The sequence below is a fragment of the Aplidium turbinatum genome, chromosome 4 (genome assembly GCF_918807975.1).
Source record: "Aplidium turbinatum chromosome 4, kaAplTurb1.1, whole genome shotgun sequence".
In the NCBI taxonomy this organism is placed as follows: domain Eukaryota; kingdom Metazoa; phylum Chordata; class Ascidiacea; order Aplousobranchia; family Polyclinidae; genus Aplidium; species Aplidium turbinatum.
In genome coordinates this window covers 29,047,366-29,074,477 of record NC_137475.1, presented here as the reverse complement: position 1 = coordinate 29,074,477, position 27,112 = coordinate 29,047,366, and the positions used below count along the sequence as shown (strand labels likewise).

Genomic DNA, 27,112 nt, shown 5'->3' with positions numbered 1-27,112 from the left:
TCCATCAAGCGGTTTTCAAGATATCGACAGTTACATTTTGCCACTAGAGGCGCTGTTTTCGCATCACAAAAACAAAAATAGCTTATAATTCTTATTTTTTAAGATACAGAAATAATAAAAATATGTATTCTTATAGTTTTGGGGGCAAGGAATTCAAATATGTTATTACATTAGTGAAAAAAGCAAAGGAAAACACTTTATTTTATTGAACAAAAGTTTCGGGGTGCTTCATTTCAATGCCCCATATCTCAAATCTGCAAAAAGATTTTTTCCCCCAACCAATGCTAAACTGTCAAGAAAAGCTACTTGCTTCATGTGCAAAAGTATGATAAATACGTTTTGTTTCAAACTTCTGCAATTGACAAATATGTCTTTCTCCTCTGCTTTGCAGTTTCATTCCTGTGCATTTCGTTTTTCAGTTCATTGTGTAGATCAGTTATTTTCAATGTAGATGTAATTGTAAAATCAGTTATTTTTGTTACTTGAGAAGGGCTAACTTGAGTATGGCCGAAAACGTTCGTAGTTTATAGTTTTATGTTCACAGTAGAATATCTGAGAGCAAAATTTGAGAATTGGAAGGAGTCGCTTCAATGTAAAGGAATGCGTGTCAACATCAAAAAGACAAAGGTTGTAATAAGTGGAACGCAAGGAGAAATCACAATGAGCAAAATTGACCCATGTAACGTATGTGGAAGAAGAGTGATGGCAAACTCTGTTATAAGAATTGAAGAATTTATACTAGTTGTGTGAGATCTGCAATGCTGTACGGAAGTGAGACATGGTGCTTACGAGAAAACGAATTGGCGATTTTAAGAAGAACTGAGAGAGCAATGTGTGGTGTGAAGCTGATTGACAAAAGGAATACTGAAGAACTTATGAACTTACTTGGGTTGAATGAGAAGGTTGATAAGATGGCAAAAGCATAATTATGGAGTGAGGTGGTATGGGCATGTTTTGAAAAAGGTTGAAGATAGAAAACAAGGAATACCCAAGAAAACGCAGAAAGGCAAGTTGAGGAGGAAAGCAGCAAGGTGGGCTTGACAAGAGAGGAGGCGTAAGACAAATCTATGTGGAGGCTGGGTGTGAAGGCGATTGGAGGTGAATCTGACAACCCTCGGTAACGGGGACTATCACCAGATTAAAACTGGACTACTACTACTACTTTTTGCAAATTTCATTGATTAATCTGGATTATTCGACTTGTTTACTCATGACAATATAAAGAGGCTAATAAGACACATCAGCCCACAGAACTAACGCACTTAGCAGTGCTGTGTTTGGTTAATTGCAACGTTGATCCTAATGGATTCATCCGGTTGTCGTCATTTTCAGGCACCGTTGATGTACAGTCGTACAGCTTCTTGCCAACTCACATTTATCCACAGCTTTGAATACTGACACCCTGCTACCGTACCACACCGTTACCGGTACCCAGGTAAGGAGGCTATCAGGTACTACACCTTGCCCAATGGTGGCCTGAGAGTACATGACAGTTTAAAGTTATTCCACTTTCCTTAATTCAGAAAAATTTGTCGTCGGATGCAGTTGAAAGTCATGCCCAGGACTACTTTTACTGCAAACAAATGTGTGCAACAGTTTGGAAACAACAAATATAAATTTAATTATACAAAATACAACATATCTAGTCTAGACCGCTTCAAAAAAACAACTTTTGAAATTTTTAAGTCTTACCCCCCAAAAAGTTTCCATTTACTACAAAAACACCTTGTGTGAAATAATTTTTAAAAATATTAATGTTAAGGGGTTCCCCTACCCCCCCGAAATTTTGGCTTTTTGAACGAAAAATGTCAAATTTCAGATGGCTGTATCTCAAAAACTTTTCAAGCAAACATAATAAGTGTTGGGGTTCATTTTCATCAGCATGGTGAGAACTGTTGGTTAGAACAGAGTAACAGATCAAATATCTACTTTTTCAATATCCAATCTTATAAATTTTATCACAATTTTTTAAGAAATGGTTATTTTTGATAATTTCTTAATTATTAGTCTATATTTTGTGGCCACTATCACAAACACAGAAATATTAAATAACTCTATAAAAGTCCAAGACCAATAGTCCATATGATGCAGCTAATTGTGCTATTCTAGAGGGCAGCAGTTCAACTGCTGAAAAATCAGTCTCCGATGATGAAGATGGTCCATCTTCTCGGGTACCCTATAAAAGAAGGAAGAAAGAGATAATATCAGCGGATCTGTCAGCAAGCCTTGACCGTGCAAATGTGTCTGATCGAGCTGCTATGTTTATGGTTAGTGAAACCACAAAGAGCCTTGGTTGCAATATTCAGGAGTTCCCCTTGAGTGCATCCAGCATACGGCGCAATAGGCGTAAACATAGGGAGACGTTTTCAAATGAAGTTTTAAAGAACTTTTCCTCCAATTCACCTCTAACAGTACACTGGGACAGAAAACTCCTTCCAGATTTAACTGGGGACAATAATGTTGATCGTCTTCCCATTCTTGTATCTTTTGACGAAGAATCACAATTACTGTCGGTACCAAAGCTTCCATCCGGAACAGGCAAAGCTCAAAGTCAGGCAGTAGTTGATGCACTTGAGGAATGGAATGTGAGCGAAAATGTTGAGGCCATTTGATTTGACACTACAAGCTCCAACAATGGCCGCATAAATCGTGCTTGTGTAAATATCGAACAAATGCTTGGTAAAGATTTGTTATACTTTGCGTGTCGACATCACATACTGGAACTTATTGCTCGTGCAGCATTTAAAGAAGTAATGACATCATCTTCTGCACCAGAGATCCAGCTCTTCAAACGTTTTAAAGTGAAGTGGAATTTCATAGATCAAGAAAAGTGGGAAGATGCTTCTATGGATGATGTTGCAGATAATAGTGTAAACTTAGGGTGTTACATTTTTTCAAACCAACTACAATATAGTGTTTGTTTGGTGGGAAATGCACTCAAACAAATTATGTTAAAATATTTTTCACTTAAAATAATATTTTAAGGTTCCACACTTGCATTAACGATTCACCCGATATTGGCGATTTTATCATATGAACAACACAGTAACAGTATGAGTAATGTTATTGAATCTGTCCTGGTAAGAAACATAGACATGGGCTAATACATGCAAGGACATCGGCAGAATTTGTTTTAGGGGGGGGGGGGCGTTTTTGTATTTTTTTTTTGTAATTTTGACATTTTTTATAGGGGGGCGCCACTTGAGTAAGCTACATAAGTAGAATTACTTTCGTTACTTTACACCTCTGGTCATGGCTAAGTGGAAAATTTGGGGCATTTCTTATTGAAATAGTGCGTTTCACAATCATATTGATTATTCAAATTCCAGGGGGGCCAAGGCTCCCCCTTGCCCCCTCCTGCCAACGCCCTTAACTACATGCACTGTATTACTAAATAATATCAAACTCTCATAGTCCACAATTCACTAGTGTATCTGTATATTTTAAATATACGAACTATTACAAAAAAATCAAGTGTCCTACAGATATTCGAGACTGGTGGTCATGCAAGTCGGAATGGCCGGTTTCGGTGAGTCCGATCCCTTAACGGGGGATTTTTTCAATTTTTTTTTTAAATTATCGGGTGCAGTAGCCTAATTATCATTGCCGTTTTAGGGTTAGGGGTTGGGGTTTAGGGTTAGAGGTTAGGAACCCACCGAATCGGACTAACCGAATCGGACTCACCGAATAGTAGCAGACCCCATGCAAGTAACATATCCTCTGATCGCTGTATCAATCTTTTTCAGTTTTTCATCACTCATGTCATCATTGCTATCCTTGATTTTCTTTTCCTCCAAGCATTTCTTAACATTCCCAATTGGTCTTTCATTTGGCATTTGGTTATTTTTGAAACTTTGCCATATTCCTCCGTCACCCAATGAAATACAAGGAGAACATTTACTGGTGATATCAAAGAAAGCTTTGAGGGGTCTAGCTGACCATACAAGTTTTCTTGTATCAACAGCTGGCACTGATATGTCTTTAATTTGATTTAAAGTGAGTGGTGGTTTTGTTGAATGGCAAGAGATGGCAACATTTTTAGGAGAAAGCCAAAGAACCGAATGGCAAATGAAGCAAGATTTCGCATATTTAACAATATCAGCATCCGATGCTCGCATTAAATCTCTTGCCAGAAGCATTAAGGCTGGTCCTTCAACCGCACTGGGTCTTTTAAAATGGAACAAAACATTGGAGTGTAAACATCAACAATAAATTGGGAAATTTGGTTCAGAACAACATGTTGCGAGGAACTCAACTGAAATGGACAAAATGATAAAATGCACAAATACCCATTTGCAGTTGTTAGCCATCTTGCATGTCCCACTGTCTCCTGCTTGTAAAATAAATATTTTTGGAAAGAACTTGGAACTTGTCTGAATGTACTGCAAGCCAATGCTAGTAAAACTGCTTGATCATCTCGAATTGATTTCTTGCAAGCAGGTTTAGTGGACTCAGCATCCAAAAATTCAGATAAAATCTGTTGACTTTTTGTAGTTGGTTTTAAATTAGGGGTGGTCAAATTATTAGCTAGAAGATGATGTTTTGAAATCTTCGAAATAAAGTTACAAACCAATCTATGCTGCAATAACATCTCCCAAAAACAATTCGACTATGTGAAATAAGCATTCCAATAACAGCACATCATGCTCATACTCTGTATTAACATGCTGTGAAATTCTTGCACATATTCCACGCCTGTGTCCTGTGTTAAGAGATGTTGTATCTGTCATAACACATAGAATCTTCTTGAAAAAGCTGGGTTGGATCAACTCCTTTATTGCCAAAAAGCAAGCTTCCCAGGTAACGCTCTCATTTCTTCTAAAAGTTTTAAGAGCTATGAAGATTTCTTCATCAGTGAAATTGGCCAAACATACTAGATACTAGTCTTTCTCTGTTGAATATTCGCTTTCCATCAAAGCATAGCTGATGGTATACAGCATTAATCATTTTTTCTTCTACTTCACCAAGCAACGTGTTCCTCAGTGCCAACTTATGCCGATAAACTGTAACATGGGATCGTTTTGCTTCTGGATGTCCAAATATTTCAGCAGCTGAGTTCAATAGCCTAGTGATGATGATAAACGGTTTGAAGCCAGTTTTTTATCCGCCATAATACAGTTATCTGTGCTAACAACACTTAACCTTTTTGTATGCTTAGATGGCTCAGCCTCATCTTCTTCAACTTGGATTTCTGCACTTTCCATTTCATAATTATCGTCACTATTCGACTCAGTTTCATCAATTGCTGAACTGCTTGCCTGTATTGTTTGTCCATAAAGAATTCTACATGGTTCTGGTCTATTGTTTCTACGGGTCTGCTACTATTTGGTGAGTCCGATACGGTGAGTTCCTAACCTCTAACCCTAACCGCTAATCCTAAAACGGCAATGATAATTAGGCTACGGTACCCGATAATTTAAAAAAAAAAATTGAAAAAATCCCCCGTTAAGGGATCAGACTCACCAAAACGGGCCATTCCGTGTTTCTACAGCTGTATTTGCTAATTCTTCTCATATTAGCTTCAGTTTCCTGAATATCTAAACCACCAATCACTTGTATTCTCCTATTTCTCTGATCAATTAAAAACCTTGCTTCTAGCACTGGAATGCGCCTTTCAAAATCACATTTGCATACTGTTGTCTTGTGCCATTGCTGCTCAATTGTTATTTTGCACTTACAGGAACTCACATCAAATAAGTTCTCAAGTTTACTCTGAAATGCAGCTACTTTCATTAAATAGGCTATGCTGGGGAGTTTAGACGAGATAATGGCTGAGCTTGAAGTTTTTTCACCTGATCAAAAAGTTCTTTCGTCATTTGAGTTACACGATCAATGTTAACATGTGACAGACTAGCTTTTCCCACAACTGAATGATATTTTGTACTAACAATGTCTTTACTTCAACAAATGTAGGAATTTTTTCAGTATTTTGATCAAGCATTATTTTATTTCTTAACCAAAAGAAAGCTCTTGCTACATCACCATTAATAGGAAGTTGAAGCTGCGGTAACTCAGTTGGATAACCAATGCAATCCAAGATTTTAGTCCGATTTCTAGTGACACGTGAAGATATCATTTCATGTTCTAGGTTGCCAGATAAATACACAACAACTTGATTTCATAAACTAATGTTTTTAGAGCCTACTTCCTGAAAAAAAGTTAATACACATGAATAAATCCAAGAAATAGCAGGCATAAAAATCCTGCATTTTTTTGAATTTTTTAGATTTTATCCAATATTACACATAGAGCAATATTACCAATATTACCCATAGAGCACATAGGGGAGGAAGACAAGCACCTTCACGTGGTCCCCCCGTCAGTAACATACGAAATTATACAAAATACGTATGCGAAACGAAGCTTGTCAAACAAGAGCTACGAGACTGTTCAGCGCAGGGTGGGTAGGAAAATGCCCTTTTCAGGGCACGGCAGTGCTCGCACTGTCGAAAAGTACCGACGACCCACCGTACTGCAGCTGAACACTGAGGGCATCACGGCTAGCAAGCTCAACATCATCGAGCACCTGGCCACCAAGCATCAAGCCCTCATCATCCTCCTCCAGGAGACTCACTGTACATCTGTGGATAAGTTGGTAATAACCCACTTCACACTCGCAGGCGCAACCTGCAGCAGGAAACACGGCCTCGCCACGTTTGTCCATTACCGGCTGAGCTGGTCCTTGGTTGACCAATCCCAAGCTCAATCGGAGATCGAGTGGCTTTGTGTAGATGTAGCAGGCTACAACATCGTCAGTGTCTACAAGCCCCTACCTTCGCAGATAACTTCAACAGCCATCCCAGTGTTCCCCAACCCCAGCCTCTACGCTGGCGATTTTAACTGCCACCACGCTGACTGGGGCTACAACTCCATCAACAACGACGGAGAAAGTCTGGCCGCTTGGGCAACAAACAACAACTTTGCCCTCTTATACGATCCTAAGACGCAGCGAGCTTCCACTCTGGTCGTTGGAACACTGGCACGAACCCAGACCTGGCTTTCGCAAGTGATGACTCCAATGATCGCCAGCCGGACAGACGTGTGCTAGAGAAGTTCCCAAGGTCTCAACACCGACCCTCGCTAATCACGGCCCCCTTGCTCGCCACACCTATTCCGAGCAAACCTGTCAAGCGATGGAACTTCAGAAAGGTCGATTGGGAATACTACAGCTTCCTCACAAACGAAGCTACGCAGTACCTCCCATCTCCACACACCATCAAAGTGGATGAAGCTTACCAGGACTTCTGTGATGCAATCATATCTGCGGCAAAAAACTCCATCCGCGGGGTCGACGGAAAAACTACATACCTTGCTGGGATGTGGAGTGCGACAGGGTCTACCGCGACTTCCTCCATTCCCCCCAGGGCACCGCCACCACCAACTCAGCAACAGCCCTTCTGGCAAGATTGGATTCAAAGAGGAAGAAGCGCTGGACAGAAGCCATAGACTCAATTGACTTCACGCACTCCAGCCGCACAGCATGGAGTACACTCAACAACCTCACTGGCAGATCACGTGCCTTTCGTCGCCAATGCCCCATTTCAGCAAATGCCATCGCTTCACAATTTGTGAAAAGTGGAGTGCACAGAACGAGAGACCGTGAATCAGACAAGTCCGTCCTCAAGGAAATGACAAACCTCTGGAAGGTCCCAACACCTGTCGAGGGCAACATCTCTGGTGAGTTTACCCCAGAAGAATTTGCCTCCGCTCTCCAGCACCTAAAGCCAGGCAAATCCCCGGGCCTTGACCACCTATGCCAGGAACTAATATTCCAAGCTGCCCCCACTATGAGGTCCTGGTTAAAAGACTTCCTTTCCTGCTGCTTGCGTCACCTGCGCATCCCAAGAATCTGGAGAAGAGCCTTAGTGGTTGCAGTCCCAAAGCCGAAGAAGCCCCCAAGGGATTCGAACAGCTACCGTCCCATCTCTCTGCTCTGTATCCCCTTCAAGATACTCGAGAGACTAATCTACGCCCGTGTCGAACCGATAATAATAGACCCTCAGCTCCCTTGAGAACAAGCCGGCTTTCGCCACGGAAGATCAATCGTAGACCAGGTTACTCTGATGACCCAAGACATCGAGGACAGCTTCTCGGCAAAAAATAAGGCTGGCGCCGTGTTTGTCGATCTCACGACTGCCTACGACACTGTATGGCACAGCGGCCTTACCTGCAAACTACTCTGTCTCCTTCCTGACAGGCACATGGTCCATATGATTTTGGAACTTGTGCAAAACCGCAGCTTTACCCTTTCCACCGGTAGCGGCCGACGAAGTAGACTACGTCGACACAGGAACGGCGTCCCACAGGGCTCTGTCCTGGCTCCCCTCCTCTTTAACACTTACATCTATGACCTGCCTGACACCATCTCCAGGAAGTATGTGTACGCAGACGATCTGGCTCTCCTGCATCCAGCTGGAGATTGGCAGTCAATGGGGAGGAACCTAAGCCAGGACATGTCAACTATAGCAACATATCTCTAGAAATGGAAGCTACAGCTCAGCAAGGCAAAGACAGTGTCGGCGGCCTTCCATCTAAACAACAAGGAAGCAAAACGTGAGATCAACATTACCACCGATGACGAACACCTCCCCTACTGCGCCGAACCCACCTACCTCGGCGTAACCCTGGACAGGTCACTCACGTACCGACGACACCTGGAGTCACTGCGCAAAAAACTATCTGTGCGGCTGCGCGCGTTACACTTTTGAGGCGGCTGGCGGGTTCCGGCTGGGGAGCTGATGCGAAAACCCTTCGCACAGCTACCTTGGCCCTCGTCCATTCTACCGCCGAGTATTGCACACCAGTGTGGTGCCGCAGCTCTCACACCCGCCACATTGACACCGCTATCAATGACGCACTACGCCCTGTGACTGGATGCCTGCGTCCCACTCCAACGGACTGCCTTCCCATCCTTGCAGGCATCCAACCTGCTGAGCTTCGCCGTAAAGGAGCCATGATTTCCCTTGCTTGTCGCGCACTGGACCCCGACCACCTCCTCCACAGTACACTCCAGCGCCTACCTGGAGGGCAGCAGCGACTGAAATCAAGACGCCCATTTGTGCCCGCCGCACGACAGCTTCTGAACAACGTTGAAGATCTTGGAATAAGTGCGGCACACTGGACGAACTACACATGGAACATGGAGTGGCAAAACAACACCTCCCGACTCCGTGATTTCCCACCCGACGTCGATCTCCACCCTCCGGGAATGTCCCTCGCAAGACTTGCATGGGTCTGGCTTAACCGCCTACGAACCGGCATCGGTCGCTTTCGTTCAGACATGTGCAGATGGGCCTGGCTCCCTCACCGGGATGCGAGTGTGGCGCCACAGACCAGACAGTAGATCATGTCGTCCATGACTGCCCAATCCATCAACCATCACATGGAACGCTTGGACTGAAGGCCCTGGATGACGAGACTGTCAAGTGGCTGATGACATCATGTCCAAACATATAGTCCGGAAGAACAGCTCATACGACGAAGAAGAACCCATAGAGCGTGAAACCTCAAAATATAAATATTTTAAATTTATTTTTTGTGCTAACTAGTTTTTGTGCAAAAACCCATCAAATAAATGATTTTGCCCTAAGTTGTAAAAAAATGTAACACCCTAGGAAGGCTGAGTTGTTTTTTTTGTTGAGTCTTTTTGGTCATTTGTCCAAAATGACTTCAAAAAAATTCGGTCAATTTTATTTATTTCGGTTTTTTTTGGTCATATATAGTCAATTGACTATATATTTTTTTGGACATTTTGACCGAATTGACTATATTTTTTTCGGACATTTTGCTAAAAAATTGGTCAATGACCGAAAAAAAGCCCAATGTAAAGGACGTTAGGGAAGAGCTAGTAGAGTTCCTCAACAAAGCATTGACCATGAAATCGCAACCCATAATGATTATCGGGAGGTTATGGAGTTAGCATTGCTATTTCTTGGAGCTCTATCATCTCGAGAAACCCGGTTTCGAGTCTCGGGTGCTAACCATCATGCACGTGTGGCATAAGACAGCAAAACATTGCAAACTTTTGCTACTTCTAATACACGATCACTGTTCCAAAAACTAAACTGAAGATTCCAGATTCTTTTCTTCAGCTGCCAGCAACACAGTGGAAAGGAAATGAAAATTACCAGACTGCCAGAGCTTTCTGCAAGTCACTTGTTGTCAAAAATGACCATGCAGAAAGAGGCGTTGCCCTTGTGCAAAGCTTTTCTGGGCACTTGACAAAGGATGAAGATCAGCTACAGTATCTTTTGCAAGTTGCTTCTCGTCACCGCAAGGACTTTTCCCAGCCAGTTAAAAACACCTTAACTGGGCAACAATGAGTGGTTGGTCACCATGCAACTCCTGTTCTAAACAGATAATACCCACTTTTGGGGTGGGGTACCCATTATGACCTTGTGTGTATATCATACTGTTGAAGGAGCTGAATCCTGTTAAGTTACTAATTTCACATAGGTATTTGTAAAATTCAATTATTTAAACTCAACTTTTTCCATATTACGATAAACGAAAAAATTTAATAATCGAAAATATTTTTAATACAAATTTTGCCTTGTTTAACTTGCTCTACCTATAGTGCTCACCATGCTGATGAAAATAAACCCCAACACTTATATGTTTGCATGTTTGCATATGTTTGCATGAAAAGTTTATGAAATACAGCTATCTGAAATTTGACATTTTTTGTAAAAAACATTTAAATTTCGGGGGGGCAGGGGAACCCCTAAACATTAATATTTAAAAAAAATATTTCACACAAGGTGTTTTTATAGTAAATGGAAACTTTTGGGGGGGGGGGGTAAGACTTGAAAGTTTCCGAAAAAAAATTTTTTTGGGCTGTTTTTGAAGCGGTCTAATATCTACGGTTCTACCTCCCAATACATGGCGTATGTTGGTTCCAACAGCCTTTCTTTACGACTTTAATTACACCAGACACATTGTTCCACAAAGAGAAGCAATGGATATGCTTGTGTAGTCCATCTGGCTGGCAGTCGATTGTGGTATTACATACTTCATCAACCTTTAAAAAAAATTGTTAAAATTATTGAGCAAGTTTTTGGTATAACTGGTGTCTACCAGTAAGTTTTTGTGCAAAATTGAATGAAAACAAAATGCAATATTTTATACATGACAAGTAACCAACTAACCATAGCCTCAGAGATGATGGTTATGGCTAGTGGTTACTTATGGCTAAATTACTCGAAAGCAAGAAAATTTCAGATGATGTCATGTTTGGTGAGGGTTTTCAACTGAATTTGTTGTATGGAATTCAACTAGGTGTTTTTTTTATACAGCAGTGGTAGTCTAAATGCGGAAGCATATCTTTTAGGTGCAGACAGTTAGGCGCCGGTCAAATAGGTGCGCACACTGTGGCATAAGGATATTTAGGTGCTAGTCCTAGTAAAGTGTGCAGATTATATCAGCTTGGCAGGTAGAGCAACTAGGGCAATGTTTTTCACACAAAAAATGCTATGGCTTCTGTGAGCGAAGCTGCTTAAACCGGCAATGCTTTTCACACAAAATGCTATATTGAACAGAAAAATATGTTGTTTTTTGTTTTTTTTATGTTGTTTTATGTTGTTCAAGTGGGTGGTAAAAATTTTAATGTGCAGCGCCTGAATATTGACTATATGCAAGTACAGCAAAGAACCCACTTGCTCTTTTGTTTGAAAAGGTACACGGAGTGTAAGGATGAAGATTTTTATCAAACAATTAATAAATACGGAAAATGCACAATGAAACACTGCAAATAACAAAATAATCCACCTAGAAACCACAATGCAGACTTTACTAGGAATAGCATATAAATGACCGGGTGCCACAGTGTTTCTCACCGAAATACCCTGACGCCACAGTGTGTGTGCCTATTTGACCGGGTCTGCTACTATTCGGTCAGTCCGATTCGGTGAGTTCCTAACTTCTAACCCTAACCCCTAATCCTAAAACGGCAATGATAATTAGGTTACGGTACCCGAAAATTAAAAAAAAATTTTGAAAAAATCCCCCGTTAAGGGATCGAACTCACCGAATCGGACTCACCGAAACGGGCCATTCCGACATAAGCTTGAGAGCAACTACTCAATTAAACTTAGTTACAAATGGCCAACAAATGGCCAAAGAGTGGTTTAAGTCAGTTATGAACGCTCCCTAACCGCAGGCCTCGAAATTCCGGCGGTCATGACCTCCGGAATGACCTTGAATGTCTGCCGAAGCCGACTCATTGGTCGGTCATAAATGACCGCCGCAAAATTCTTGACAAAAATAGAGCTAATGCAGCAAAAATATATTTTAAAATTGAATTGTTACAATTGTTTGTTTAACGCGAACAAATACGGAGCTGCAACAATAATAGTAGCCTACAGGCAATTGCTTTAAAGATCACATAAGAGTGGCATGGTTAACAAGCTGATAGCAAAAGTAGCCATTTTTACATTATTTCAACGCCTTGCAATGTTGCCTTGAAACAAAGTTTTCTGAACTTTTCGGCAGGATATGTATTCTAATTTTAACAATAAGGATCATTGCGTTACATTGATCGTTTGTTAAAAAGAAACGTCACAGAGAAGCAAGTCTCAGCTGGGTTCCGCACGTGCTACTTTCACTGCCAAATGACAGGATATCCTGTCATTTGTGATGTAATTGATCACCCCATGACATCATAATGCCCCAAAAGGGCTTGCTGTGTTGCCAATCCTGGGGCCTGACAGGTTGCTTCAATTTTAAACTAACAAAAACGTTTTTAACTCATTTCCCTGTCAAATCTTAAAAAATTAAATAGAAATCAAAACGCCAATCAGTGTGAAAAAGCTTGAAATTCAGCAATAACTTTTAGGTTTGATGCCGGAGCTATTACGCCAGGCTACTAGTATAAAGTCAGGCTACTAGTCAGAAAAGTGTATTGATCAATGCACATAGGTCATGTAAAAGAGCTTACTTTTTATCTAGCAAGGTAATTGAAATATTCTATTATTTTTTAAGGTTTTGACTAATTTACCTATTCATTTAGGGTCACTAAACTGCTTACCGGTACTAGCTAAAAGTCCTGTAGGCTACCTAAACCTAGTCGCTAAAAAAATCCAAGCAAACATTTTCTTATGAATATAGGCCATGACCATGCTATGATGTCAACAAAACTTTTGAATGTATTGTAAAGGCTAACCAAACGTGGTAGCCTATAGGTTTCATCGAAAGGAAATATGTTGGCAACCACCTAACTGGTTAAGTTAAACTTCGGTACAGTAGCCTAGCTACCGGCTAGCAAAACTTGTCATTTTTACATCGTTTCGACGTCGCCAGATGTTGAAATCGTGTGAAAAGGTAACTTTTGCTGACTACGTATAGGTTGCAACTGAGAAACATTTACCAAAGCCATTCAATTTGTTCAAAGAACCGAATTAGCCTAGCAGTTTGGATTTAGCCTACATTGATTCAATGTCTGAATACGTTGGATCACTCAGTTGGCCTATTGTTTTTCTTTTCAGTGATTTCACGTCTAAACAGGTTGATTCAATGCAAAAAAAACTGTTTTGCTGACTGGCGCGCTTGTAAAGGCAATGGTCATTTCGATGATCAATTGCAACACCGATTTGCTCCAAAATTACAAAGTGCGTTTCAACAGTTTGGCAACATATTTTTTCAATACCATGGTAACAGGAGGAGGAGGAAAACTTCTCCTATTTTTTCAAAACGCCGGCAGTGGAAGTGTTAAGCGAATGTGGCGACCTTATTCACGCTGATACTGATAGAAATAGAATTTCTGCACAGAAGGGAGGGTGTTAGACTAACACTATTGTGTTAGATAGTTAACACTAACACTATTGTGGTCTAACACTATTGAATCACTAATGCGCATTTGTCTGGACGGTCCTTACGTGGAGATTTACAACCCTGCGCCGGCAGTAATCGCTTGGCACAACGATTCTATAACGCGAAAACCACGGAATAAGTGATCGTAGTAGCTTTTGTAATAAGGAAATTTGGATTGTTGTTTTCAATTGTGTTTATTGCGTCATTACACGACTGTCATTAACGCACTGATTTATTTGCAAGCAATCTGCTCCAGTAGCCTATACTTCAGGGTCGGTTAATTAAGCCATCAACCATTGCAGAGTTACTCTGTTGTAGAAAATCTTCTTCTACAAACACGACTACACAATACTGTAGTGTGATTTTGTGCAAAATCTACATGTAAAAAATATGTCCGGTTGAGATATTAAATGTCCGCTGAAAAGGCCAATCCGGTAGGACATGCTTGACCGCCGGAAGAAAGTACAAATTTCGAGGCCTGTAACCGTTATCGAAACTTGTCAGTTGCAATACCGATGCTGATGATGCAAGTTAAAGCCATTAAAGTCATATCTTTTTTGGTGGTGCAGAAAGTTGTCAAACCGATAACAGTGAAACAAAGACATTGCTACGGGGTCAATTTAAGAAGTGATAAAGTCATATTTTCTGTTTTAGATCATAAAATATGGCTTTTCTTTTTTACTTTAAAATAAAAAGATTAAACCCTAGTAACTTCGTATTTAAATGCAGTTCAAACAGCCCCTGTAGACATTGAAACTTGATAAATTTGTGGAATGGAGGAAATGAGAGTTCTCACGCTGAGTTTCACGGGTCTGCTACTATTCGGTGAGTCCGATTCGGTGATTTTTTGAAATTTTTTAAAAATTTATTGGGCACCATAGTCTAATTATCATTGCCGCTTTTACATCGTTTTAACGTTGAAATAAGACCTTAACTCTCACCTCTAAACTCTAACCATAAACGGCAATGATAATTAGGCTACAGTACCCAATAATTTAAAAAAAAAATTTCAAAAAATCACCGAATCGGACTCACCGAAACGGGCTCTCACCGAATAGGGAACTCACCAAATAGGGAACTCACCTCAACCTAAGTGCATGGTATCAGTATTCAATTCATTCATGAGCTACATAACAATTGTCATGATAAACAATATGTCAATTGTGATGTCATTAACAAGCAATAATGTAAATTGTGATGTCATAGACAAAAATCTTGAACAATGAGTGTAAAAGGTACAAAATTTGCAAGTCAGAAAACTTAGCTTTTATCATAGTAGTTATCAAAATTAATTCATATTTTTTATTTGACATGAAAGAGTATTGGTATAAGTATAAAACATGTGAATTTCAGTTCTTAATTTTTATACCCATTTTTTTACAGGCCCCCAAAGTTTGGCCTCTGAAAAATGCATGTATTAAATTGAAACCTCTATAATCATATCAAGCATTTCTCTGACAACTTTTTAATGTATTATATATTTTTGGATTCCTTGGGTCTTAAAATGTCGGTCTAGCAATTTTCAGCCATATTGTATGATCGTAGTTAAGAAATTGGAAATATGACAAGAAATTGGACAAATCACTGAAGCGGAACAGGCAAAAATGGTGATTTTTCTAATTACCATAACTCCACCAATGTTTAAAAATTTTCAAAATTCTTTTTTGCATTCTTAATATTTCTTTGACATCTACAAGTATATATGTCAAATTTTTCCAAAATCTATAACATGTGGTGTAATTTTTCCAAAAAATTTGCTCATTTGGCATGGAATGACCCAAAAGTTAGAACATACAAACGTTTCTTCAGCGTTCATCAGCGAAATTCAACCATGCAACACCCGGCCGAATTGACTATATAGTTTTTCGGACTTTTTGACCAAATTGACTATATTTTTTTCGGACATTTTGCTAAGAAATCGGTCAATGACCGATAAATGTCCAAAAAAAAAAGAAAAAAAAACAGCGCGCAATTAGTGTTCTAGACCAGTGCTTCCCAACCGGTGGGTCGTGAAGCTATTTCAGGTGGGTCGCGAAGTATTTCTAAATGTTACTGAATATTAAAATTTACTAAAAAAACCGACATTACTATGGATCTCACAAGCCGCAGTTTGGTCTTGAACAGTACTGCGCCTTCATCATCGCTACTCTTATTTTCGGTCCACGACATTAAGGCGCGAACAAAACGGCGCAGAGACAAAATGGCGCAGAGGCAAAACGGCGCAGACAAAACAGCGCCAAAGTCAACGTAACAATTTTTTTTCTTTTAAAAATACTTAACTCAAGCGCTATAGTTGATCAATAATAGTTTTGATTCAAACGCGTTGCTCACTTCAAGTTCATTTAGGAAGCACGAAATAACATTAATGTAAAGAGAAACTACCGTGCAATAATATCTAATTTGTGACAATTAAATGAGTTCAATAACACTCAATGACATTCTTAATTCAAATGCATTGCTCCTCAAAGAAGTTTAAATGCTTTTGATGTCATCCGTCCGCGACTGGCCTTCCAAGGAATGGACACGGACAAATTATTTTGGCTAGAGGGAAGTGTTGGAAAGCATGCCCAAAAGTTTAAACCAGAAAACTTTGGAAAATTTTTTTTAAATTGCTGAAAAAAAGTAGCCTACTGTTGTGAAATGCAGTGCGTAATTTCATTTGTGCAGTTTCGTTCAGTTGAAGAACATTGCAAATTAATTATTTTACCAGACAGCGCGAAAGACTTGAAAAAAAAAACCTTGGCGATTTCAAAACAAACAATGAGTGTGAACCGTGTTTTTCTACCATACCACTATTTTCGTAGGCCACATTCCATTCATAAAACTATACAGCTGGTAAGGAGCTAAAAATAGCACGCTTGAATCAAAAACTTCAACAGTCAAAGTTCACGTTGTGACATCACAGAGGTCGGTGAGATGAAAACTAGTCCGATTGCCGCAGTTTGCAGAAAAATGCTTTGATCGTACATGCTCTCCCAGTCAGCAAAAATGGTATTTTTTACATTGTTTCAATGTTGCTGACGATAAATCAATGTAAAAAGGACCAGTTTTGCTGGCTGGAACATACATCATAGTGTTAATGTAACACAGAATAGTAAACTCTTTAAAGTTTAACCAGAATTGTAAACAGTTGTATGAAGAATCAGTTGTAATCTGCGTTGCTGTCTAGTCAGCACAGACACCTTCTCAACAATTACGCCCATTCACAATTACTGCAGAAACGTGGTAAATAAACAATTCCTGATTTCGCTAATCATCGGCAAACCGTTGCAATTTGTACCCAGCTCGAAAAGTAAAAATAAAACCCGTCTGGTTTGCCATAGATTCCGTCCAACTGTGATATTGATTTGCATCCTATCTTTGACACCCATCTCTCTGAACTGTCACGTGCGCTAATTCTGTACTACAAAGCAATTATCCAGGTAACAATATCCGCCATTATATCTTTGATTCAACGTTGCCAGACGTTGAATCAACATCAATGCAAAAACAATGGAATTGTTAGCTGTGTAAGAATATATTTTTGCGGCTTGTAGCCAAATCTGCCTACATCTCAAGCAAACAGTTGTTTCCGATCTTCGTACCTTTCAAAACAAACAATTTTCACGTCTAAGCACTGTGGTCGCACTTTTGCCAGCTGGATAATTACAGAATAAATAGTTTCTTGGCAGTTGATAAGCCGTCACGGTTGTTTGTGTGAGAGACAGAAAGCAAAGTGTGATGCGGGAATATTAATAGCGCCGTGTTTTGTCTTGAAAATGACGCGACATAATCTTTGAACTTATTGCAAACAAATGTACGCTGTTTCAAATTGCTCCCCGACCAAATGTGGTCTTTACTTCCCGAATGAACTTGACTTCGAATATAAGGAGCAACGCATTTGAATTAAGAATGTCATTGAGTGTTATTGAACTCATTTAATTATCACAAATTAGATATTATTGCACGGTAGTTTCTCTTTACAATAATGTTATTTCGTGCTTTCCAAATGAACTTGAAGTGAGCAACGCGTTTGAATCAAAACTATTATTGATCAACTATAATAGGCCTAGCGCTTGAGTTAAGTATTTTCAAAAGAAAAAAAAATTGTTACGTTGACTTTGGCGCCGTTTTGTCTACGCCGTTTTGCCTCTGCGCCATTTTGTCTCTGCGCCGTTTTTTCTGCGCCGTTTTGTTCGCGCCTTAATGTCCTGCTTTGTCTTATTTTCACTTCATTTGTTGAATTTCCATTTTCATGAATTGTGCACCCTGTTTTCTATTAAATCGGGAAATTATTACATTATCATTACGTAACAATTATGCAACAAATATGTAACAATTAGATGTGTTGTGAGTGTGACGCATTAACTGTTTCAATACGTACACCAGCAGTAAAGATGCCATATCTCATTGTGGGTCGCACAATAAAACTTGCATTGAAAGTGGGTTGCGAACTGAAAAAGGTTGGGAAGCACTCAAGCACTGTTCTAAACGCTATAAATCGTATGTGCACGGAAAATCCAATGTCTCACAGAGACTTGCTATTAACTGACGTTTACAATGTTGTATGTGAAAGTACCAATAAAACTTTAATGAACAGGATCCACCACAGATTATATATGGGACTTCTCAAGCGGAATGGCCTGATTCGGCTAGTTCCCTATTCGGCTACAGTCCGATTCGGCTAGTTTCCTATTCGGCTATAGTTTTGGATTGTATTTTGTATTTTATTCCACAATATCGTTTCTTTTATAGTTGAAATTATCGAAGCTTTAGATGAGTGGGGTTTAGACCTAACCATAGGCGTCGATTTTTTCTTAGAAGAGAATAATTCTGGGTGGGCGAGAGTTTTCAAACAGATTTCATTGAATGTGTATGTTTGCAAATTCGCAATGGTTCAGTCTGCGAAATGAGCATATTTTTACTTCGGCAAAAACGTTGCCGAGGCCAAACGGCAAAATTTGAAATTGCCTCGGCAATTACTGTGAATATTTATTAGGAAAAGATTGCACTAAAACATGTAAAACGAGAAGCGAAAAATATACTAGAGTAGTCTATTACGAACGCATTGTTTGATTTGTTGTGATGTAATAATACCAAAAGTAGTGATAAAGCGAGCAACGCGATATGCACGCTGTTACGGTAATTCACGTTAAAAAACTCACCGGGAGGTGAAAGTAAGTTAATTTTGGGTTGATTCAACGTTCGAATCAGCACAAATCGATTTAATTTTTCCGGCTGGTTATATTGCGTAACAACAATGCCCAATTAGAAATTTACGTTTGTTTTACATTAATTCGACATCTAGCGATGTTGAATTATCATAAAATAACGTTAATTACTCAACCAGGTACAGGTAACATATTAATAGCTCCCTGCGAGAAGATCGCCTCGATTTACGTAAGCTTATAAGCCAACATAATTTCAGCACAATTGGGACACTGCGAGCAACACAAAGTCTGTTTGATAAACTAGTCAGAATCGGTATTATCAGATGCTGTATCAGCTGGACGAGATAACGGAAAGCGAGGCGCAACAAGGAGTAGATGCTTACAATAATTTGACGTCCACTGGAGTTAAATCAATGCAAATAGCAGGCCTTGAAACAACTTTTTTTCCGGCGGCCAAACGTGTCCGACTGAAGCAAGCTGTTCGGCGGCCAATCACAAGCACATGGCGGCCATCGGAACTTCGACACGCATCAACATACAGTCTTCGAAATTAGCACATTTATACTTCGGCAGAAGCGAAAAATATACTAGAGTAGTCTATCGCGACCGCACTGTTTGATTTGTTGTGATGTAATAATGCCAAAAGTAGCGATAAAGCGAGCTACAAGATACGCACGTGGCACGCTGTTGCGGTAATTCACGTTAAATAACTCACGGGGAAAAGTAAGCTAATTTTGGGTTGATTCAACGTTCGAGTCAGCACAAATCGATTTAATTTTTCCGCTCGGTTATATTGCGTAACAACAATGCCCAATAAGAAAGTTACGTTTGTTTTACATTAATTCGACATCTAGCAACGTTGAATTATCATAAAATAACGTCAATTGCTCAACCAGGTACAGGTAACAAATTAATAGCTCCCTGCGAGAAGATTGCCTCGATTTACGTATACACTAACATAATTTCGGCACAATTGGGATACTGCGAACAACACAAAGTCTGTTTGATAAAGAACTAGCTGTCAGAATCGGAATCATCAGATGCTGTATCGGAGCACGAGGTTGTCGTGTCATCACTGGAATCAGACACATCAAGAGGCTCATCGCTTGGCTGTAAATCTATACCGTCTTTGCCGTTCGCAATGAAGCGTCCACGTTTTGCGGCTTTCGGGCTTTGATACCACTCCACAGGCCTCTTTCTTTTTAATAAAGATCCATCAGGGTGTTGACTAGGGAACAAATCTATGCTGTGCCATAACGACTGGGAGGAATGTTTAACCCTAACGTTACAAGCGCTCGTGTGGCCTCGGCATTTTTATTGCCGACGCTAATGCGCCATTTGCCGACGCTAATTTCGAAGACTGAATTTATCGCATTAATAAAGTGTATTGTGATGTCACTTGCATCCAGCTTATCGTCAGACATCAGCTGCTTGATCACTCAATAATGTTAACAATTCAAGCATATATGATACAGGGTGTATTGTGATTTATCGAGTGTTTTAACTCTTTTCTAGTCCTTTGTGATTATAAGTGGCAAAGTACTGCTACTTTATTTACAAGGCCGCTTGTGTAAAATTTTCTCGGAACTTCACGGCGGACAAATGCGGCCGGCGGAAGGGCGAGACCCGGCGGACAAAATGTCGGTTTTTGTAGGTTAATCGCGGCGATGGCCGCCTTCAGTTTCGAGGCCTGAATTATAGGGTGACATTTTTATAAAAGATTCTCCCAGCTGGGCACGTGTCTAAGCGCCGGCGAAGTAGGAAGTAACCCAAATAAAACATCCAGCAATAGTAAGATTGAATCAACATTCTAGTCTGGTGTAGTCTAAGAAGATTAGTTTTTTCTTGTAATCTTGTTGTCCTTACAATCACCTCGGCAATTGCCGACGCTAATTTCGAAAAGTTTGGTTAGTCTTTCTCACAAAGACTGCGTTTAGCGTCGCTGCAGCAATTAAGCTTTAATAGGTTGGATGTTTTCTTTCTTGCATCTTGCGATCTTATGAGCGCTGCTAAACTAAACAAACTTCTTTTATGTTTTCCTTTGCAACCTAAAAAGCGCGTGACTCGTGACCTGTTATCTTTAAAGTGGCGCCTTCGGATTTGCCGCATTTGTAAAAGCGATTGTTTCAGTACGTCTTTAGTTTGTATCGGTTATTTTATTGTTATGTTCATTATGATGTCATATTCACATTCCCTTACGCTGACCGGGAACTGAAGTTTGATTGTGACGTAACGAAAGTGAGACCATTCGGAGAAAAGATCAACTTGCCGACGCAAATTTGGAGAAAAGATTAAACGTGGCTTTCTCTCACCAGGAATTGCCAGCTGTGGCAGTTGCCGTAGTAACAACAATGCAGTGCGTACCGCCGTTTTTCCACGCAGCGTTGGTACGGAATTGCTTTGTTCTGTCGGATACCTAGCGAGAGACATAGCGTAAAACAAGAAGTTGCGCTGCAGTTGGTTGGATAGTAAGGCGATGTGAAATTTGAATGGACAAAATCGAATTATCACACAGGGTGACTACTGTTGTGTAGAGTATTTTTGTGAAGTTTTATGCAATAAAATCCAGTATCCGTAAACATGTAAGCGTTTTAAGGTTAGTATTTTCTAATTCTTGCAAGGTGATTCCACAAAAAATGCTATCACAACGCATCAATCCACGTGATCCAGATAGCGTGCTCTGAATGGCTAGTTAGGGAAAACGCGTTGTGTGTCGCACACACGCGTGCGCGAGCAATTGCTGTCTGCTGCTGAGAGATTTATAGCTTGAGCCTTGAGATGCTGAATTGCTGATTATTATTGAAGATAAGGCTGCAAAATTCAGATAAGAAGTTGTGTTCAGCCGAAATGTTTGCTATGATTTTATGCTTGGTTGTTAAATAATCATTCAGGCTTCGGTTCAAAGTTAGTTTAGGCTAGGTTTTCCAAATTGTGTAAAGTAGGCCTAAGAGGCAGTGTCTGTAATTATCAGGTCTTCTGGAATAAGAACTGCTTATTCAGGTGAAGTTGCTGTTTGTGGTTCTGCATTTTTTATATGTAGCTTTGAGAATGACACTAATAAAGTTCATAGTATTACGGAAGGCTCAGACAACTAAGTTTTCAGCACTTAAATTCTTAGTTCTGTGTACTGTAAGTGGGCTATGTTTATTTTTCAAAAAATACATTAATCTCTTCACATATTATCTTTAGTTCATAAAGCTGACCTTGTTGTGGGTAGCATTGTTAACTGTTAAATCATGCCTAAAAGTTCTAAAAAGCGAATAAGAAGCATGGAAAGCTCTTCTGTCATTGGACCCTCCAAGGAGCGTCCCACTGCTGATTTACCAACACTACGATATGTTCTTGCATTCTGTACTTTGTTAAAGGTGATACTCAAGTACTTTATTACTGCAACTTTTTCTCTGACCGGTTTTAATTAAGCTTGGTAGTGACATAAAACATAGACCAACTCGTATATATTCGTATGAAGGGTAGTTGTTAAAAATACTAACATATAGCTTGCATGAATGAACAGTACACGTAGGCTACAATAACCAACTAGCAGACACTTTTCAAAACCTTAATGTGTTGAAATAATTAATTGCACGTTTGCAGAGACAGAGCACTCATAAGGAATTAATTTTTCAGGAAGCTGGAAAAAAAGCTAACTATTCTCTTTTCAAATGAAGATCGCATTCCTAAAACAATTGAGGTTTCTCCTCTTTCAACGTTATCGTGGAGTAGAAGCACCGTTATACCAAATTGGGCCTCTTGACAAAAGGACAACAAAAACGCTTCAAAAGACAGTTAACAAAAGGTAAGTTCTTACATATATACGGTATCTTTTCAAACTTTTTTGTCTAGTAATTTTCTATGAAATGTAAGGCTTTTATAAGTATATTCTTTGATAACAGGGTCAATGGGTCATGCATAGACATGTCCCATATAATATGTTGTGTACTGGGGTTGGTCAGTTGTTGTCATTGACATGGCTCTTCTAACAACATTTGTTGAATGGAGCCATATGAGAAGGAGAATGAGTTACTGCCAATCCTACAACCCCACTTCACCATTGCAGATGTAGTGCAACTAGGGATGGGCAATTCAGAATAATTCACTATTCTAGAATTATTCCGGAATACTAAACCGAATCCAGAATCGAATCCAGAATACTGAATCCTATCAACTTCAAGTAAATGTTTGTTGCAATGCAACACATTAAGGCATTCTAAATGACTTCCAGCCAAATGGGAGCAGTGTTGCCAGATGATGGAAGCCGCTTGGCAACAAAAAGTAACTAAAATTTCACCAGATATTTAAAACACCCTAAACAAGCCCATAGCCAGCCGAGGGCCAGGGGGGGCATCGCCCCCCGCCCGGAAAAATTTCCGCCCCCCCCCCTGGCAAAATCCCAACATTCTCGAGCAACAGCTATAGCAACATCATCGAGCAACATTCTCGATCAACAGCAATTATAATGATTTTGCCCAAAAAAAATTGTCGGCCCCCCCTAAAAAAAATTCCCCCCCCCTTGCTCTGCGGTCTGGCTATGGCCCTGACCCTAAATAAAGCAATTTCGCATAAATACAAATAGTTTTTAAGACTTAAGACACTGCCATCATCCATATGCAGACCTCTTGCAAAACGTTTTTTATACGAGCAGGGATTATTTGCTAAAAAGTTTAAAAAAATTGAAAAAACTTTCTTGAAAAAAATTGAGTAGGAAAAATTTCACCAGATTTCACCAAAAAGTTATCTGGTTCCAAGGTCAAAAAGCTTGGCAAGAAAGACCTCTAAATTTCACCAGAATTTTTTAATTTGATATTCTATTTCCCCATCTGGCAACGCTGAACGGGAGCGCAGCTTAGTTTCCGTCAAGCCGCAATCGAAAAGAATCGCTCGAAAGATGCTGAGGTGTTTCAGAGCCAACTCCTTTAGCAAGGGGCATCTGCTCAATGTTGTTACACCCACTAGTCAAACTATCGCAGAGTCGCATACGCACGTGGATTGAAAAAAAGCATTGCACGTTTGTGCATATTGTGTACAAAGCGTGAAGAAAATTGCGCGCTTAGTTTCTTTGGTTGCTCGTGCGAGCGAGTGACGTAGAGTTGCATGAGCCGTGCGCGCACAACGCGTGCACAATGTTTTTGAAAGTGCGGAACTGCGGATGGTGTCAGTGCAAAGAAAAAAGGGAGTAAACCACACTTTTTTTCAGTTCACTGTTTCCAGCTGACAGCTCGCACAAGACTTATGTATACCTTTAAAACCGAATCTTATTACCCGGTTTTATTGCCGTTTTGGATTCGGATAGTTTAGGATCCGAATCCTTCTGGATTCGGTATTCTGAATTGCCCATCCCTAAGTGCAACCAACTCTAGATAGTAGGTGGTTTAAGGATTTTTCGCTTTCCTAAAGCATTTCCTCGTGGGAAAGTGATTCAGATGTTCTGATTTCTATGTCTGTAAAGGCATGCAGCTTGTGCTTTCACTAAAGTTAGTCGTGCTATGGCGAGAAGAATTTTCTTGACTATCACTGATTTTTGCTGCCATTTGTCCGAAAGAGTATTATTTGTTATGTTTGGCATATATTGTTTTTCGTTGTGATAGTCAGAAATAAAAACAAACTGAACTGACTTACATGGATTATTTTGTGTTCTTTACATTTATCATTCACACAAAAAGTTGTTTTTCAAGAGCCTCAAACAACAGCGAGGAGATGATTTCGCTGCAGCAAAGAAGTCACAAGTGATAGAGGAAGAGAACTGGAAAAAAACAGCAGTTTTCTGCAGCAATTGATGAAGAAATTGACTCTCCTTTCGAACCAGCTGCACCTGGTACATCTGAATGTGACAATGCCCCGGTATCCAGTGATGATCCTGCTCTGCGATCTTTTTCTGTGAACATGTTAGAAAATATTCGCAAAGGCAGTAACTCTTGTGATGTTTCTGTCCGCACTTTTACCCAACCAAAATTAAATTTGGATGCCAACTCACTGTTTTCTTTGATTGGGACCATGTCACGCTTACTGAGTCTATCCTTACTTCACACTTGACTCGACCATAGATGAACTAAAGGGTTTGATAAACACAAAGTTTGAATGCCCTCATTTTCCTGCCCATACTCAGGCTGTGCAGCGTATCATTTGGGAAGTCACTACCGACTGTGGAAGTGTTGCTGGCCATCAACGACGGGATGGTTTCATTCGGGCGAGAATTGCTTCGCGTAGGGTCTTGCCGAAAGCAGACACGAAATCTGACTTTCTTTCATTGGCTGCAGTACAATGTTTTGATATTCACCATTGTTTCTTGTTCATTGTCTTTATTCTTCATTCGTTTGTGCACGTTTTACAAGCACATATAAAGTTGGTTGGTTGATGTGTAAGCTACCATTGGAGAGTTGCAGTTACTATATCTGTCAAAAACAAATGTAAATCGGCGAAAACAATCGAATATTAATGCAGTGCGTTGTGTGATTATGTAATACATATTATTACAACAAAACCAAAGTGTCATCTTATGCACAGTGCATTCCTACTCTTGCCATAGAAGTGAAAAAGGCTTTAATATTATCAGTTTTTGCTGACCAAGCAAAAATAGGGTTGCCAGGTAATTGTTTAACATCTTACCGTACACCGCCAGCCTTTACCTAAAAGGGCAACTAGCAGTCGCATCATATGTAATTGTTGTTGTGGTTGTTAAAGTTGGAAATTTTTACAATTTAAAAAAGATAAACAAAGTTTTTTCTTCAAAAAATTTGTACCTGGCAACTCTGTGCTGGCAACAAATGCCAAAGACAAAATCGACTACATGTTTAAGGTTACTGAATATTTTTGCGTGAAATTTTACTGAAATACTCTACATAGCAATAGTCACCCTGTGTGATAATTCGATTTTTGATTTTTTTAAATTTTTTGATTTTCACATCGCCTTATTGGATAGTCCAGCGTTTAAGAAAAACGGAAATAATTGTAACGAACACTTCATAAGTGGCATGAAAACAGGGTGGGCGAAACATATTTTGCCCACCCTCGTTTCACGGCAGGGTGGGCGTCGCCCACCCTGCCCACCCTATTTCGACGCCTATGGACCTAACCACTGAGATCTTAAATCATATTTATGACACCGGAAACATCCCTAGTGATATGGTACGTTCCATATTCATAACTTTACCAAAGAAAACCAGAGCAACAGAATGCTCACTCCACAGAACAATTAGCCTTGTGAATCATCTAACAAAAATCTTACTCCGAATCATGATGATGAGATTGAGACCAAAACTAAAATCGGAAATTTCAACAGCACAGTTTGGATTTGTTCCAGACAAAGGGACTACAAAAGGAAATTTTACATTAAAAATAATAATAGAGATGTATGTCCGATTCTTTTGTTTATTTAAAGAATTTTGTATTTTATTCCATAATATCGTTTCTTTTGCATTCTTGCATTTTATCCAGTGTTTTCCTTTGAGTGCCTTCCCAGACGGCAAAATCTGTCATTTTTACATTGATTCAACATCTGCGGACGTTGAATCAATGTAAAAATGACGAATTTTGTTGTCTGGGTTCGTTCAAATTAAGTGTTTTACATCAAAACAACATTTTTCATGATTAACAATAGAGGTTAATGAGATAAAGTCTCAGCGAAAACGTGTCAACGAAAAAAAGACAGTTGCCAAATAGCGTTTGACATAAAAGATATAAAGTTAAAACCTAAGTGGCAGTTTAGAATAAACCTGGGTTTCAGTGTTGCACGTCTTAGTTGTCATTGAAGTTGACCATTTAAATGCTTGCATATGTTCGCAGATCGTCCATCAAAAAAGACAGTACGGTAGCTGAATAGGGAACTAACCGAATCGGACTAGCCGAATTGGACTGTAGCCGAATAAGGAACTAGCCGAATAGTAGCAGACCCCTTCTCAAGAGGCATAAGTCATAATTTTAACTTGGGCACTTAAAGTCAACTGAAGGTCTGAAAAAACATGCAACCAGTAAAGAATCGATAATTTTGAAAAGATATTAAATATTACAACTGTAATTTAATCTGCCAAAAAAACCTCTAAACCTGTACTTCCTGAGAAGATATTAAATATTACAACTGTAATTTAATCTGCAAAAAAAAACTCTTAACCTGAATTCCTGAAAAGATATTAAATATTACAACCGTAATCCAATCTGCAGAA

At 39.7% G+C, this 27,112-nt stretch overlaps 1 protein-coding gene across 1 annotated transcript in view; it reads right to left on the bottom strand.

The window, feature by feature from the left end:
* LOC145768616 (activin receptor type-2B-like) overlaps positions 1-27,112 on the bottom strand; it is a 54,244-nt gene that overhangs the window by 13,289 nt on the left and 13,843 nt on the right. Inside the window, exon 2 of the mRNA XM_082580154.1 lies at positions 10,872-11,020. Within this exon, the coding sequence (XP_082436280.1) occupies positions 10,872-11,020 (149 nt within the window). The remainder of the gene's footprint in view (positions 1-10,871; positions 11,021-27,112) is intronic.